The sequence below is a fragment of the Ctenopharyngodon idella genome, chromosome 10 (genome assembly GCF_019924925.1).
Source record: "Ctenopharyngodon idella isolate HZGC_01 chromosome 10, HZGC01, whole genome shotgun sequence".
NCBI classification, from domain to species: domain Eukaryota; kingdom Metazoa; phylum Chordata; class Actinopteri; order Cypriniformes; family Xenocyprididae; genus Ctenopharyngodon; species Ctenopharyngodon idella.
In genome coordinates, this window is record NC_067229.1 from 22,566,289 (window position 1) to 22,583,389 (window position 17,101).

The following is a 17,101-nucleotide window of genomic DNA, read 5'->3' on the forward strand; positions in this document are numbered from 1 at the left end:
TAAAACTGAAAAATGTGTAATCCAAGATATATTATTAACATTACTTCCATGTTATAAGTTAAACAGGTGTTATATTAAACTTAGTCTTGTCAACATTTTGGAAATTGTTTTTTGTGTTCATTGAGATATTGTTTAAAATGTTACTTTTCAAAGGGGGTGTACTCATTTACGCTGAGCACTGTAAACTTGTGGCCTGACACGTATTATTCTTAAATCAAACATTCACCAATTTTGCAAGGTAACTCCTATGTTGTACCTATGAGAGTGCTTTGAATACAGCAGGCCACATTAGCAACACCACACAACTTCAGTAGGTTCACTACAATATTTCACTTTATTTACATGTTTTTCAGTAACATGAATGACACAGTACATACATATGATGACATAAAACATAAATAGAACGTCATTCACATTTACAAATAAAAAACAATAATACAAAAATTACTTTACCGATGAAGTAAACATGGATACAGTGTCACATGCAACTAAGGACAATATAATAAAAACAGGTTAAAGTCACACATTCTTTAACATGCTCCTTACTGCAAAACAAAACAAACAAAAACATTTACTCATACAGTATAGCCATATTACTCAACTCTCAGACAAGTAGATTTCTTCATAATTCTTCACACATCACAAGAATATCCCTATTTGTACATAATTGTGTACATAATTAGAATGTGATTCAGTAGTATTTTCCAAATGTTCTATTTATTATGTTAAGTAACACATTGTAAATGTTGTTTAATGTTAAAAACTGGTTTCATAACACAAGGATTGGGTTTTATTGATTGTAATAGTGACATTAAGAAAAAAGCTTGATGTGATAAATATTCTGATTCTTCCAAATGACACCTGCAAGACATGAGAATAAGAATGAATCAAATCTCGATCATTATTTTATCCTCGTAAATCCAGTTTTCAACAAATTATCTGATATGGAGTAAGTTTACCTCCATCTACTCCCAGAAGTACCGCAGATACCATATGGTCTCATTTTTAAGCTGAGGTCCGAACAGAGGATTTGCTTGGGCCAGTATTGCCACTAACCAGCTGCAACAGGCATGAATACAGAATTAAACATTCAAAATAAACGGTATACTATTTCATACATTTAAATTACAATATCATCAATAGACAAATCACAGAAAAAAAGCAAAAAAAAAGCAAAAAAAAAAAAAAAAAAAAAAAAAAAGCACTGCAAACATTGTAAACAGCTAATATGTAAAGCTGATATCCTACATTACTAAGCGTGAATGAAAGTTTCACATTTAACCCAAATAGACAAAATATGAATAAACGTCTATTTTAAAATGTATGGATATAGGCAATTTGACAGTATATTTCAAAAATGTTTCTTTATACTCACAATATATAGCAGCAAACGGCGGTCAGCACCAAACTGGTAATGATAACGCTGTAATTATGAAACACTTAAATCAAAAATCAACGCAGATGCAATATGGAATAACACTGTAATGACATTTAAATGACTACTGTAAGAGAATGGAGGCGTTTAAGATGGATGGATGGATGGATGAATCGCTCGGCCTGTTTCAGCATCATTCCTCACCCTCTGTTTGGTCCTTTCGGTACAAAAAAAGGGGCGACAATCCCGACCAGACCCCACAACGTGGTGAAACAGATCATCGGTAAAGCCAGCGAGTGCGAAACCATTGCGACACTATTGCGTTGTACTGGAAATATAATTAAAATACAGCAGTGAACAGTTCAATACAGTACGACGTCGCACTAATCCTTTGCTCACGCCCACCTCTTCATGAATGGGCCGATGTTATTCTGCGTCTGTACGCGATTGGTAGAAAGAAGTTGTCACTCAAACTGAATCCTTGCTCACTACATTGACGTAATAGACCCTATACGTCACTCATAACGCTAAACCACCCATTCCAAAAACTGTAAATAGTGTTTCTGCATTTACATTGAAATCTATATATTCTCATATTTTTAAATAGTTTTTGATTTGTTATTATAATATCTTATATTGCACCCCTTATATAATTTTACAAAAACATTTCAGTCAGTTGCATATAAATTGTAAATATCATCCGTTACAATTTAAGCAATGTAATTATTTTAAAGTAAAAATCTTAATTATTGTTAATATACAGTAGTCAACATTTGAAGTGGATCAAAACCTTTCATCAAAGTTGTCCTAAATCCTTCTTCTTAGGACAAATTTGTTCTTAGGACAACTTTGATGAACTTTTTTGATCCACTTCAAATGTTGACTGTATTTCCTCTGGTAATTCTGCTGTAGTTTAATATTTGTTTTCAAGCTTTTATTACAGAAACTAAGTGTTAACAGATTAAACCAATTTATGTTATCAATTTTGTGATTCATGTTCTTCAATAAAACCTTTTCAATAAAACCAATAAAACCTCAACCTCTTCAATAAAAACTTTTGTTAGGAGGATTATTATAATATCTTAATCTTTTAGCTTTTAAGTTTTATTCTGTTTAATGTGTGAGTCACTGCAGCCATCTACTGGTCAATTCATGGAAATGCCACCCCAACCCACAGAACAAAATAACATAGCTAAAATGTGTTTATTTAAAATTCCAGAAATGCGTAAATTAGGTGTTACTTACTTTAGGTAATGTTGTGTTGTTATTTTAATTATTAAAATACATTATTATGTATCTGAATAATGTCTTCCTCCACCTTTCCTGTTCCTCATTGAATATGTGCTCCTGGGGGAGCCAAAGTAACCAAAGAAAAAAAAAAATCACCATCTCAAATAACATATATACATAAGTACATAAATTAACATTAATTAGCAGTTTTATTATTATGCAAAACTGCAAAAATTAAACAATATACAATTAAGACTATAATTAATCAAGGAAGGCTGAAGAAAAAAAATATTTTAAAAGATTTTAGCTGTTAATTACTGTTAGATGTTAATAACAAATGTTACAGTTAATTCCTTAGTTCCACTGTGAGTTACACTGACTATATTCAAAATGTATTCAGTAGTGTACACAGAAGAAATATTGTAATATTGGGCACAAGTTAATGATTTTTCACAAAAATATTCTGCATTCACAGAAAGCACAATAATAATGTTTGACTCTGAGTAAACATCTCACACTTCTCATCTTGTTTAGACCCTCTCTAACATGACCCCCCCACCCCCACCCCTCACACACACAAGAAATCAGCTGACAACAAAGTCTCTTTCAATGATGTATCAAGTATATATAAAATCTTTGCTGACAACCAGTAGCAGACAGTTTTGGGAATATATCTTTTTTTCAATGTTCATATTTTAAGGGCTTAATAGATTTTTTTTTTTTTATAGCAAATCTTCAAATCTTCCGTTTGCAGTACTCACTGCTCCTAATGTGTGTGAGTATTCTCTAACACAACGCTTATACTGGACCAGTTCTAGGTTCTATTGGAGTGGGAGAAGGAATATAAGCCAACTTAATTAGACTGGAATTAGACTGGAGACCAATTTAGATACAAAAAGCCGATAAATAAACTATACACAGAACAGTCATTCAGCTGAAAAATCCTGCAGGTGACAAAAGGTAGCTAAGTAATACAAACCCGATTCCAAAAAAGTTGGGACACTGTACAAATTGTGAATAAAAAAGGAATGCAATGATGTGGAAGTTTCAAATTTCACTATTTTATTCAGAATACAACATAGATGACATATCAAATGTTTAAACTGAGAAAATGTATCATTTTAAGGGAAAAATAAGTTGATTTTAAATTTCATGGCATCAACACATCTCAAAAAAGTTGGGACAAGGCCATGTTTACCACTGTGTGGCATCCCCTCTTCTTTTTATAACAGTCTGCAAACGTCTGGGGACTGAGGAGACAAGTTGCTCAAGTTTAGGAATTGGAATGTTGTCCCATTCTTGTCTAATACAGGCTTCTAGTTGCTCAACTGTCTTAGGTCTTCTTTGTCACATCTTCCTCTTTATGATGCGCCAAATGTTTTCTATGGGTGAAAGATCTGGACTGCAGGCTGGCCATTTCAGTACCCGGATCCTTCTTCTACGCAGCCATGATGTTGTAATTGATGCAGTATGTGGTCTGGCATTGTCATGTTGGAAAATGCAAGGTCTTCCCTGAAAGAGACGACGTCTGGATGGGAGCATATGTTGTTCTAGAACTTGGATATACCTTTCAGCATTGATGGTGCCTTTCCAGATGTCTAAGCTGCCCATGCCACACGCACTCATGCAACCCCATACCATCAAAGATGCAGGCTTCTGAACTGAGCGCTGATAACAACTTGGGTTGTCCTTGTCCTCTTTAGTCTGGATGACATGGCGTCCCAGTTTTCCAAAAAGAACTTCAAATTTTGATTTGTCTGACCACAGAACAGTTTTCCACTTTGCCAAAGTCCATTTTAAATGAGCCTTGGCCCAGAGAAAATGCCTGCGCTTCTGGATCATGTTTAGATATGGCTTCTTTTTTGACCTATAGAGTTTTAGCCGGCAACGGCGAATGGCACGGTGGATTATGTTCACCGACAATGTTTTCTGGAAGTGTTCCTGAACCCATGTTGTGATTTCCATTACAGTAGCATTCCTGTATGTGCTGCAGTGCTGTCTAAGGGCCCAAAGATCACGGGCATCCAGTATGGTTTTCCGGCCTTGACCCTTACGCACAGAGATTGTTCCAGATTCTCTGAATCTTTGGATGATATTATGCACTGTAGATGATGATAACTTCAAACTCTTTGCAATTTTTCTCTGAGAAACTCCTTTCTGATATTTCTCCACTATTTTTCGCCGCAGCATTGGGGGAATTGGTGATCCTCTGCCCATCTTGACTTCTGAGAGACACTGCCACTCTGAGAGGCTCTTTTTATATCCAATCATGTTGCCAATTGACCTAACAAGTTGCAAATTGGTCCTCCAGCTGTTCCTTATATGTACATTTAACTTTTCCGGCCTCTTATTGCTACCTGTCCCAACTTTTTTGGAATGTGTAGCTCTCATGAAATCCAAAATGAGCCAATATTTGGCATGACATTTCAAAATGTCTCACTTTCAACATTTGATATGTTATCTATATTCTATTGTGATTTGTAAATTATTGCATTCCTTTTTTATTCACAATTTGTACAGTGTCCCAACTTTTTTGGAATCGGGTTTGTAAAAGAAAACTCTCTCCCTCCCAACTCCTTGGTTTAGTGTAGGGGGTTTGATCCACTAGTGTTTGGGGTTTGATCCACTTGGGTTTGATAATCTATTAAGGTTAAACAGTATTAGTAAAGATTAATTAATAGGTTATACCAGTGGTAAGCAGTTACTTTTTTAAAAGGATTTTTTTTTTTTTTGTCATAACTGCCTGTTGCAGATGTACGTTGGATTTGTTTATTATAAGCTAAACGCTCATGTTACTCAATTGCTTACTCTCTTGACACTTAGCAACACAGTAAGAAGTAACGTTAGGCTATTTCTAATATGTTGGACCTTAATTGAAAGTAGCCTATATTTACCTGTTGAGACATGCCTTCACAAGCACCTGTATAGGCTGTGATTATGTTGTTTGGGTCAGACGCGACGCACAAAGGGTCGTTTGCAAAGGTGGCATTAGTGCAGCACAAACTACATAGGTCACCTTTGAATGGTACAGCGCATCGACTTAGTAAAAGTCCCAAATCTAAACCAGAGACAACAAATAAACACTAAGACAGGTGTCAGTTTAAATGTATGCCAGAAGTATATTTTTTTAATTAAGATTTAAAAATAAGTATAACATAATAAATAGGCAAATTAGTAGCCTATTATAAATAATAATTAATTAAACCCAATAAAAATTAAATAAAAAAAAATAAGCATTCTTTTAAAAAATGAAAACCATTGATTAAAAACTCGGATAGTTACAGTAGGCCTGCTTACAATCTGTCTTTAACATTTTAGCCTGTAAGTTTTCATAAAAAAAATAAATTCCCTATGGAGAAAATACTATGAAAACAGCTTCAGTTATGACTTTTTAACAAACCTGTGTGTGTATGTGTGTGTGAGTGAGTGTTAAAGTGAGGGTGTGTGTAAGTGAGTGAGTGAGTGAGTGTGTGTGTGTGTGTGTGTGTGTGTGTGTGCGAGAGAGAGCATGTGTGTGTGCGAGTGTGTGTGTGTGAGTGAATGTTAAAGTGAGGGTGTGTGTAAGTGAGTGAGTGTGTGTGTGAGTGAGTGTGTGACAGTGTGAGTGAGTGTCTGAGTGTGTGAGTGAGTGTTTGAGTGTGTTTCCTAGTAAATGTCAGAGTGAGTTTGTGAAAGAGAGTGTCTGTGTGAGTGTGTGTCTTTCTTTTTGCCATTACCACAAACAAGTTATGAAGTTGTTTGAATCTGAGTGGTTACCATAGAAATGTAAGTGGTTTGCCATTGATTGACACTTGCGAACGGCACTGAACACGTACTTTCCCCGGTATAACTTGAAACATATTATTATTCTTAACTTTTCATTAACTTTGGTAGGCTGTGCAACAAAGGAATTGTAATTGGCTGCTTTTTCTGCAGAAAGCCAATCTCTAGTGATGTGTTTATCTATCGATCATTTGTTGGTAAAGGGTGAGAGGCTAAAATGACCATTGCATATCCATTTGTCCTTTGTGTCAGAAGTAGTGCAGACGCTTGTTGTTCATCAGAAATAGAAGTCATCAGTTTACTGTCATTAATTTGTCGTGACGTGTCACATAGCACCACACCCAGTGTAGACAGTTTCACTGATAATGTCAGATTTAATTTTACAATGCTCATTCATATTGTAAGCATCAATGGTTTTAGATGATAAAATCTAAGATCAAGTGCATGTCTTTCTTCAAAACAGCATCTTCTTTATGTTCCACGGAGTAAAGAATGTTTTTGCTCATACAATGAAAGTCTGTGAGGTCCAAAACAACACATTAACTTTCATGGTGGTGGTGACATCATTTGACTTCATAACAAAGTGAAAAATTTCTTTAATGCTAGACATTCCAGATTACTGCAAATATTTTATAGCAAGCTGTTGTGCTTCAATGCTCAGTCAAGGTGGGCTGATCTGTGCAGCACTCTGGAACCATATTCTTTCCACTTCCTCTTTACCCAGCTCCCAAAGACGGCAGATGTGGTGTACACCTCTCCTGGTAGTGCTCATCAAGTACTCCTCATTCTCTGGTTGCTGGATCACAGCGTGCCAAGCCAGAACCAGGGACTGGCAGAACCGACACAGAACCAGCAAATACAATGAGTCTCTTTCTACCTCATTGAGAGGAAAAACACTTTCCCATCCCGCCACCACTGGCCCTCCGACATCGACTGGATTGGGATTCTCAATCATCATGTACCTGATAGTTATGGCTAGCTCAAATATAAAATAACCATAGCTCATGTCTGCAAAATCAAGAATCCCAGTGATCTTGTACTTTGAGGGTCCATAAGGTTTCACCAAGAGATTGTGGTCATTGAAGTCTCCATGGTTAATGCCTGTAATACAATAAAAATGTTACAAAAAAAGAATTGCTTTAACTTCGGATAATGTCTTAAACTAAATAACTTCTTACATTTGCGAAACAATGGTAGCTTTGGCATGATTTGGATCTGGTACTGCTCAATAATGGCTTTAACAACCTTTTGTACAGGATCCCCGTCCATCACATGAATATACTGATTTAAGAGTGGAATGCTGGTGAGATTCCATATAAAATTTTCTCTCTGAAGGGCAGTGATGTTTGGATGCTCCATCTTTAAATGAAAAAAGAAACAAAAACAAATGCCTAAATACAGGAAATAAAGGGAAACCTTAAGAAAAATACAAATAATGACTGAATCATCATTTTTGGGTGAATGATGGAATGCAATAAAAGATTTTACTTGCAATAAAACTGTATCCAATCTGGCAGCCATTTTCCCAACATCGTACAAGATCTGAGGGCTGCAGGTAATTTTGGCTATGGTAGTGCCAGGCAGGTAGGTAAGTAAGCGCACTAAATATTTCTGTGTGCCAAAACCACAATCTGTGATAGAAAAAAAATTAAAATAAAAAATTGTTAATTAGCATTTGATTTACAATATACTGTACATTCATTCAGTGTTCTCCATACATAATTTTCAGATCTTTAATTCAGAAATGAATCTGTCATCATTTACTCACCTTTTACAGGCATTTCAAACCAGTTACCATCAAACCTTACAGTATTTAGGACTTTAATGTAGGAATTTTAATCAATAGGGGAACTAAGATGCTTTTCCACTTCAGGCCCTGTCCCAAACAAAACACTTAGAGTGTAGTCACTCTAGGCGCTCTGAACCGTGCCCGAGCACGTTTGACCCCTAAAGCCTGGTTTGTTTGACTAGTGTGATCGCTCCGTACCGTGCCCGGCCACGGTTCGTTTAGCTGTCCCTGGCCCACTTGGAAGAGGTGGGCCAGAGAACGGTTCAGTTGGGCTCGAGCGCGGTACGCATGCAGTGTGAGCGCTAATCATGCCGGAGCATGGAACAGCTACTACTTTTGTGCTACTGCCATCATTATGACAGCAAACACATTTATTACTACTTGGATAGTACACTTTTTAATTAATGTAATTAATTTGAGTGTATTTGGGTTTATAACGGTTCTGGTTCTCACCTTATTGATGAACAGAAATTGTAGTTTGCAAGTAAAGCTGCAAATTCCTCCATTAACGTCAACTACCTACCTTCCTAATAATTCTCTGATAAGTGCAAGTGAAAATCGCTGGACGGCATAAATGATAAATCTCTTAGGCAGTATCTTAGCAAAAGTGCTTTTCTTCCTGTTTTCTTCCATACAAAAAGTTGCATCGTATATGAACGAGAAACACAACCTGGCTATCCAACAGGACAGAACACTCTTCTTCAACAGGTAATTTCCCACTCAACATAAACATATACACCCCCTAGAGGCCACAACTGGAACTATCAGAATTGCACTCAGTCTACTACATCTTTCCCCCCCTTAAAGGTAAAACATCCCCAAATATGTCAACTGTTAATTTTCCCCCTTTTTCTCTTACCAGGAAAATAAAATAAAATAAAATCTTACTGAATTATCTAACAACATCTTTCAGATATCTTGGTTCCTGTTTTTCTCTGGATGACCTCCTTATGGTCAACTACTCTGGTGGAAGAGCGTCTGCTCTCCCTCCCTTTTGAAATTGTTCAGTAGCAGCCTCAGGCTCTTCTTATGACACTGGCAACAGTTCTTTCTATTCCCCTGGCTCTACAGGTACACTGCTCACAGGCTGCATGATTCCCTCTTCAATACCTGGTGAATCCTGCATGATTGCAGACTCCGGTGCTGTGAGTGAGTGTCTCCTGTGAACCTGATCAATGTGCCTTTTCCAGGTTTGTCCCATTCCTGTCAAGACTGCATAAGACAGCGGACCGGTACATCTTTCAACCACAGCAGGAATCCATTGCGGTCCGTAGCTATAATTTCTCACATACACAGGATCACCCACTGAAAAAGTCAGCAAGCCAACATTGTTGTCATGCTCTTCTTTCTGTTTGAGCTGTTTCTTTTGCACTTTGGCGGCCAGGTCTGGTAGAAGCAAATCAAAAGTTGATCTTAAACGTCTGGACATCATCATTTCAGCAGGGGACACATCAGTTGTAGTTTGTGGCGTAATCCTATAACTGAACAGGAACCTACTCACTCTTGTCTCCAGAGTTTCTCCCTTCATTTTCTTGAGACCAGCTTTAAAGGTCTGCATGGCTCTTTCCGCTAACCCGTTTGAGAAGGGGTGAAAGGGTGCCGTCCGAATGTGCTGAATTCCATTCTTTTTCATGAATGCTGCAAAATCAGCACTTGTAAAACAAGGACCATTGTCTGATACCAACATCTGTAGCAGTTCGAATTCACTAAAACTTTGATGATAAGGTTGAAACTCAGGTTCCAGCACTGGTGGCCATCCACTCTGGATGTATTCACAAACCCTGGACATCATTACATCACGAGAGGTCCAACATCTAATTTGAGGAGTATCCACAGGTGCATCACCTAATACATCCAGTATTAGTACTTGTTCAGTTTTCCTCTCCTTTATTGCCTCTTTCTTGATGGGTAGCCTGCTTAAGGGGGGGGGGGGTTATGGGGGTCTAAATTTCTTCATCAGTGGGGGAAACCAGAATCAGGACCACAGACAGGAACCAGAATTAGAAGCACAGACAGGAACAGAAACAAAGGGCAGTACAAGAACAGATGTTACAAGCAACAATGATTGACCCTGTACAAAGGAATATACAAGGGTATATATACACTGGGGTAGATCAGGAAACTAGGAACCCCTGGAATGGCTTACAGTTTTTTTTAATTTCTTTGGGGCAATTTTCACAAGCAATTGGTAAATTTTCAAAACTCTTAGTACTAATAACAACAGATCATCAAAAATGCACTTTTTTCAAACATTTCAGCAAATTTTCCTTTTCACAACACAAAATAAGTGTTTCATCTATATAAATGTTTCATTCACAGTAACTGCCTTTCATAAAGCTCTTACTATCAAACTTTTCATGTTCATCTCTTCTCGTTCAGTTTAATACATTTATCTATTATTTAATCCAACTGATTTTAAAGGTTAATCAATGAATCATTTGGCACACCTATAGATTTCTATAGATATTGATTCTATAAGCATAGTTTCTATAGAACTTGTTTGCGATATGGATAACCAAATGTAATGAATTCTTATTACATTATAAGCAATTTATCTTAGATGATAACCACAATTTTCAAAGTGTGTGCATGTGTGGTCCTGGTAAACTCTGCGTTGTGAACCAAATGTCCCCCACAAGGATGGTAATACCAAACTTTTTCTTTCTTTTTTTTTGGTCCCCATGAGGAAAACAACTTATAAATCATACGAAATTATATTTTTATGAAAATATAAAAATGCAGAAAGTTCCCTTTCGAAAAGAGCGCTAGGGAAACCGCCTCCGCGGGAACCGGTGTCTGAAACACATATCCAATCTCAGCAATATTGACCGGCGACAGCCCATGATGTCATAATGATGCGGCCCGATAGTATATAAGGGGCACCTAGATAACATGTCATCCTCTTTTCGTCTTTAGGGACTGTCATGTTTGAAGCACTATCTGGCAAACAAATGAAATGTACAGAGAAATCTAGGAGATTTGTTAAGTGTGTGGATCCATGTCCACGTTATCTGAAACCAGATGACACACACGAGCTGTGCGTCTGGGCGAAGAGCATGCATGGGAGGTTCTTGAGGGAGATTCCTGTGCAAATTGTGAGCGTTTTCCTCTGAGAACGCTCAGGTCTCATTTGGACCTCTTCTCGAGGGAAGAGAGTGCAGCATTTGTGCCTGGTGGTTCTGGTCCTGCTCGTGCCGAGACAAAGCGGAGACTCAGGTCATGGGGTTCTCAGAGGGAGCTCGCCGAACAATTTGAGAGGAGCGTGGACCTCTCGGGTTGTTCGGTGGCTCGCGAGACAGACCTGCTGGAAGAGGATGTGCTTTCATCAGCATCCTCAGGTCCATCAGCTGGTGCTCAGGAGATGGCTGAGGAGGATAAAGAAGGTGAGATAGCTGAATCCTTTCAGTCACCCTGCCCCACGTATGCAGAGCTTTTGGAGATTATGGAATGTGCCGCCAGCAGATTAGAGTTGCCATGGCAGCACGTTAAGAGAGAGACTGCGTGCGGCAGGCTTGACGATTGGTTTCTCTCTGGCCATAAACCCCCAGCTCTGGTGAGCCTTCCAGTCCTTCCTGACCTGCATGCTGAGGTCGAGAAGGCATGGAAAAGCCCAGAATAGGTGGTTTAGGCCCCTTTCACTTTGCGAATAGTAAAATGCTCTTTGCTGTGGCCCTGCTTTTCGGAAGCTAGTTACTGTTAGGCCCTAGCTTGACTCCCCTAAGCCCGCTGAACGAACGTTCAAGTGTTAGGTTGATTATGAGTGGCCGTTTCTAGGAAACAGGCCCCCATTCCTCTAGGGCTGAGAGCAGATACTGTTTCTGTTGTGTTTGAGTCACTATGGTATGCCTTTACCCTGTAGCATTCTCAGGGTCATGTGAACCGTACTCCCCTGTTTAATACAAGGTTTTATATGAGTCCTTCACTTATAGCTCTGGTTTTTGTCTGCCCTTCACCATTGTGGCTCAGGTCGAGCAGTATTTTGACCTTCACTTTGGGCTGGTCATTTAATATGCTCCCTTGTAGCCCGAGCATTGCCACGAGCTGACGCCTGTGTTCGTCTGGAGTAGCAGAACCATACAAGGCATGTGGCTTATGTTTGTACTCCCCTTGCTTAAAGGTTAAAAGGAGCTTTTACTGAGTACACTGCTTGTCGGCGGGCTTAACAGACCTCCCTTCAGTGTGAGTCCCCACCATGTGGGCTCTTAGCAGCCTGCATATGCGCTGTCAGGCCTTAGCAAGTCCCCAATAGTGCGCTAGCAGCAAGACTTGCTGCTGGTTGTGGCCTTAGCAGGCCCCCTGCAGGCAAGTCCCCTTTGGGTATTTAGAGCAACGTCTTGCTATCAGGTTGACGGCCTTAGCAGGCCTCTCTAGAGACGTGCCCCATCAGTGTGGTTGCTGCATTTAGCCATGTTGAACTGGCTACCAGGTAGCTGGCCCTAGCGGGCTGCCCTGGAGGCTAATCCCCAGCAGTATGGGTTCTCTGGTAGATGCACATAGATTTGCTATCAGATAATAGGCCTTAGCAGGCCTCTCTGAAGGCGAGTCCCCAGCAATATGGGTAACTGACTATTTATGCTTTGGTCAGCTAGCAAGTTTTGGTATTAGGTGGATGGCCTTAGCAGGCCCCCCTGTGCATTAGCAGGCTTCCCTGTGGGTGAACCCCAGTGCTGCAGGCCTTTGGACAGCTAGCTAGTCTTGCTCTTAGGTAGTTGGGCCCAACATGCCTTCCTGTGTATTAGCAGGTCTCCCTGTGGGCGAACCCCAGTGTTGCAGGCCTTAGACAGCTAGCTATCAGCTAGTTGGCCTTTACAGGCCTCCCTGAGGGCCAGCCCCCATTAAGCAGGTACATGGCAGCTAGCAATGACTATTTTTAGCCAGTACGTTTGAGGTGTTTGGACTTAGGGACCCCCTGGAAGCGAATTCCCTACAGTGCGGTATTTTCTCTGCCAGTTAAGACTTGATACCAGGTAACTGGCCACTTTAGGCCGCCCTGACGTGAGTCCCCTGCGGTTGGGTATCGGTCAGCAAGGTCTTATTGTTAAGTGGGTGCCACGAGCTGATGCCCATGTTCATCTAGGAGTAGTAGGCCCAAATGGGCCTCCTCAAGGGTATGTTGCCGCATGTTTGTAAAAAGGATGCTTTTACTGAAGTACTCTGCTTGCTGGCGATGTGACGGTTGGCCTTTTAATCTGGCCTTTCTGAGACCGCACGTTACTATGTGTCGCTGACTTAGCTAATCCTGTTCACCGTCGTTTTCATAGCCTATAGCCTGGTCGACCTCATAGGTTGAGCTTGGGACTCCTCTCATTCTGAGAGTAGACTTGAGTACTTAGCTCCCTAAGTCTGGTCATAGGTCGAAGGCTTCTCTTGAGGCCTCCCGGTTAGATCAGCCCCTAGGCTGTGAGCATTCCCCTCACGAAGGTCCCCTTTTTTTAGAGTGCACGCCTCCTTAGCGCCTTGAAACATAGTTGCTTTGTAGATCCTAGGATCAAGCAGATATACTCCCCTCGATTGCAAGGGTCGATAGTGCTTTTGCTGAGTCCTGCTCTCCAGGATGCCCTTCTCTAAGATCCGGTCTGAGTTGGTTATGGCCCTTTCGCAGTCCCTCTTTCTGGATGTCTCTTCGTGAGACTTTCTGTATCGGAGACTCTGTTTCTGTAGAAACAGACAGGTTGTAGGCAGACTAGTTTACTAGTACAGCTAGGAACCTGGTCAGCCTCCCTGGTGGCATTCAGGGTTGACAAGTGCTCCCCTGAGAAGTGACTGGCTGGGGGTCCTTTGGGAACCCCTTCTGTATGAAGTAAAAGTATTTATGAAAAGGGGCATGTGCCGAGTGCTTCATGCCCTTTATAAAATCCATGTGCATCGTAGAATGAGTGCTTGTGCCCTTCCTAAAATCCATGTATGTGGTAAGAGCACACACCGAGTGCTTCATGCCCTTTCTAAAATCCACGTGTAGGGTAAGAGCCCGCGCTGAATGCTTCGTGCCCTTTCTAATCTGTTGGTTCCAGGCTATTTGTGCGGCCTTGGCAGGCCTTCATGTGTAAAATATGGAGGCTGCTTTTGAGGCCTATAACTGAGGCTTTGACCGCTGGGAGCGCTGTCACTGACAGCCCAGTTGTGACCCGTAGGGTGAGTGGGTCTGGCGTTTCAGTTGAATTTGCCTGATTCTGACAGTTGTCACTGCCATGCCTCTTAGCCATGTCACCTGCCTGCATACAGTCCCTTCGGACGATAAGCGGATGACATGTTATCTAGGCCGCATCATTTTGACGTCATTGGCTGACGCTGGTCAATATGATATTGCTGAGATTGGATATGTGTTTCAGACACCGGTTCCTGCGGAGGTGGTTCCCCTAGCACTCTAACATAGAACAAGGGAAAAGAAACAGTCAATGACTGTATAACATCAGATTGATCAGAAATGCATCAGAAGAAGGGAGACAGATGGCATCAAATACAGCATTTTACATTATAGTATGCCATGTGACACTGTAAACAGAGGCATTACCATGGTAGAGACTGCCACATTACTGTAACTCACCCTTCATCTGTAAAGATCAACTACAGTATAGATTCTGTCATATGGTACAGTGAGAACATTTACTGTATTGGCAGCAAACTGTGTTCCAGCACAAAACCTCATGACTGTGTCATACTTCATACCTTTTGATAACACACTGAATAGATACTATTACAAACATTATGGATTTTATGTCAATTATGTAATTTAGGTAATGTAAGTGTATTTTCTAATGTGGCATCTGTAGCCTGTGTTACTGTATATATTTCAGCAACAAGGGTGATTTTAAACATGTATCTTGCATTGTTTGCTATTGAATTAACTGATTGTTAAAAGTACTAAATTGAAAGAAGACTGTTGTGTTTCAGTGATTAAACCAAATGTTATAATTACATATCACAACGATCTTGTGAAACAATGATTATGTAGAATGAAAATATGTACAACTAGAATGAAAGCATGAGATCAAGTTTTAAAAGTATGACTAGTTGTCATTGAAGTGTGATCAGTTTGGATTTTTGTACTAAGAGTTTTGAAAATGTACACCTTACTTGTGAAAATAGTACCAAAGCAAATAAAAAAAACTAATAGAAAAACTATAAACTGACTACAAAATGGCACAGAGAAACAGGAAATAACCAAATACAAACTAAGAGACCCCAAATCAGAAACTCAGGAAACAGACAGACAGTGTGATAGACTCCTAGAATTTCTTCAGACACTGCAACAGGCATGATATGGCAGCATCTTTTTAAAAAATATATATATTCAATGTATAATAAACAATAAATCCAAAATGTAAATACTCTGGAAACCTGCAGCTTTAAAGATTGTGTTATTTTAATTGAACTATAGGAGGTCATACCATGACGTATTGATCTGACATAATTCATGTCATACGTAACTTCCATGCAGAGCGAAATACAAAACTTCTTCGCATGAGCTTGCTTTTCGGGTCTCCCACATTTCCATGCGTATGAATGGACGTCAATGGAATGAAAAGTGTGGTGTGACTTCTCCGTTAGAAAAAGAAACATAATGCTTTTTTATGAAAAATACTCTTACCAAATTCCTCTAAGCTCATGAGTTGGCCAGTCAGAGTGGGCAAAGCAGTCTGGACAGGAAAGCCTCTCTGGTGTAAGAAGGTCATGGCATGATTCTGCACCTCAATAACAGTGATGTTGTGACTGTCTGCAGAGTTCATAATCTTTACAACATATTCTCCACCATCACTGGGGGCCACGTAAAAGTTCTGATCATCAAAACTGGGCAATGGTCGAATGATGGACATGGTCAAGCCATAGACTCGTTTGATAATCTCAGTAACCTGGGAATGGCTGAGATTTGGCTTTGATTCTTTTGTTGGCATAGCTGAGGATGGAAATAAAAAATTGTTTATTGGCAAATCAATTCTTAACAGGAGCAATAAATTGATCAGAAATCATTATATGCTGCAAGCTTTTTCCTATAAGAGGTTAAAAGAATAATTCATTGTAAAATGTCATTCTGAACAACATAAACATTCTTCAAAAAATTATTCGTTTCATACAATCAATCAATAAATAAATAAATACAGATTTGGAACAACATGTAAGTACATCTTGGCATAACTTCAGTGTTGTCTGCACAGTATATTATCAATATGTTTACACCAAGTTTAACATGTTTTACCAGTTCTATATACTGCACTGCTGTACGGTGTACATTTTAGGACATTCTCAGACTTCAGTCAAACAACAAAAAGGCGTCATGCCTCAGATTAAAAGGCTTCAGTCATTGGATGAATTGGTATCATGCCTCAGACTGAAAGGCTTCAGGAAAAACAACGTCAAGTGTCAGGTCTCGTACAATTAGGCATCGGACGAAACAGCATCAGACTAAAAGGCATCAGTAGGGCTGCACTCTTCTAAAGATTTTTCTAGTCGACTAGTAGTCGTTCATTTAAGCGCTTAGTCACTCCTGCGTCAGCATCACAAGCATTTGTCGTGCTGCTCACGTGAACAGCGTCGGCCAATACTGAGCCAGCGTTCTGATGTAGAACCTAGAAGTGCTGAACGTAAACAGCGTAGGAGAATGACACAAAAGAGAAGATATTATTGAATAAAGAACCAATACAGTCACATGGACTATTTTAACTCTCGGATTTCATCAAAAATATCTTAATTTGTATTCTGAAGATGACAAATTAAGAATTTTCATTTTTGGGTGAACTAACCCTTTAAAGCTGTAAGAATAAAATATCAGATACAGCTTACCTTCGGTCTCTCTCTCTCTCTCTGCTTTTTTATTCGTTTTTAATGCTCGAATAACAATAACATAAAGAACATTGCCAAGGGATTACATAAAAAAATACATAAAATGAATACCATCAATAGATTCTACATAATTAACACACACGCGTTTGTTTTTGTGAATTGTGGGG

At 39.5% G+C, this 17,101-nt stretch overlaps 2 protein-coding genes across 2 annotated transcripts; both read right to left on the reverse strand.

The window, feature by feature from the left end:
• Positions 1-311: 311 nt before the first annotated feature.
• atpv0e2 (ATPase H+ transporting V0 subunit e2) lies at positions 312-1,791 on the reverse strand. Its single transcript, XM_051908884.1, has 4 exons — positions 1,580-1,791; positions 1,376-1,423; positions 960-1,059; positions 312-861 (listed from the first exon to the last, which is right to left on the reverse strand). The coding sequence occupies exons 1-3, from the start codon at positions 1,681-1,683 to the stop codon at positions 966-968; spliced, it is 246 nt and encodes an 81-aa protein (XP_051764844.1). The 5' UTR covers positions 1,684-1,791; the 3' UTR covers positions 312-861; positions 960-965.
• Positions 1,792-5,704: 3,913 nt separating this feature from the next.
• On the reverse strand, positions 5,705-16,048 carry LOC127520582 (hydroxylysine kinase). Its single transcript, XM_051908863.1, has 4 exons — positions 15,745-16,048; positions 7,856-7,998; positions 7,546-7,726; positions 5,705-7,468 (listed from the first exon to the last, which is right to left on the reverse strand). Exons 1-4 carry the CDS (start codon positions 16,046-16,048, stop codon positions 7,029-7,031), a joined length of 1,068 nt encoding a protein of 355 aa, XP_051764823.1. The 3' UTR covers positions 5,705-7,028.
• Positions 16,049-17,101: the final 1,053 nt, after the last annotated feature.

Excerpts from the sequence above, each read along its gene's own strand:
- LOC127520582 (XM_051908863.1), bottom strand. The coding sequence starts at position 16,048 with ATGCCAACAAAAGAATCAAAGCCAAATCTCAGCCATTCCCAGGTTACT. Across the intron at positions 7,999-15,744 it reads CATGAGCTTAGAGGAATTTG|ATTGTGGTTTTGGCACACAG; the intron begins GTAAGAGTATTT and ends TTTCTATCACAG. Across the intron at positions 7,727-7,855 it reads TGGATACAGTTTTATTGCAA|ATGGAGCATCCAAACATCAC; the intron begins GTAAAATCTTTT and ends TTTCATTTAAAG.
- atpv0e2 (XM_051908884.1), bottom strand. The coding sequence starts at position 1,683 with ATGGTTTCGCACTCGCTGGCTTTACCGATGATCTGTTTCACCACGTTG. Across the intron at positions 1,424-1,579 it reads CCGAAAGGACCAAACAGAGG|CGTTATCATTACCAGTTTGG; the intron begins GTGAGGAATGAT and ends TCATAATTACAG. Across the intron at positions 1,060-1,375 it reads GCCGTTTGCTGCTATATATT|CTGGTTAGTGGCAATACTGG; the intron begins GTGAGTATAAAG and ends TGCCTGTTGCAG.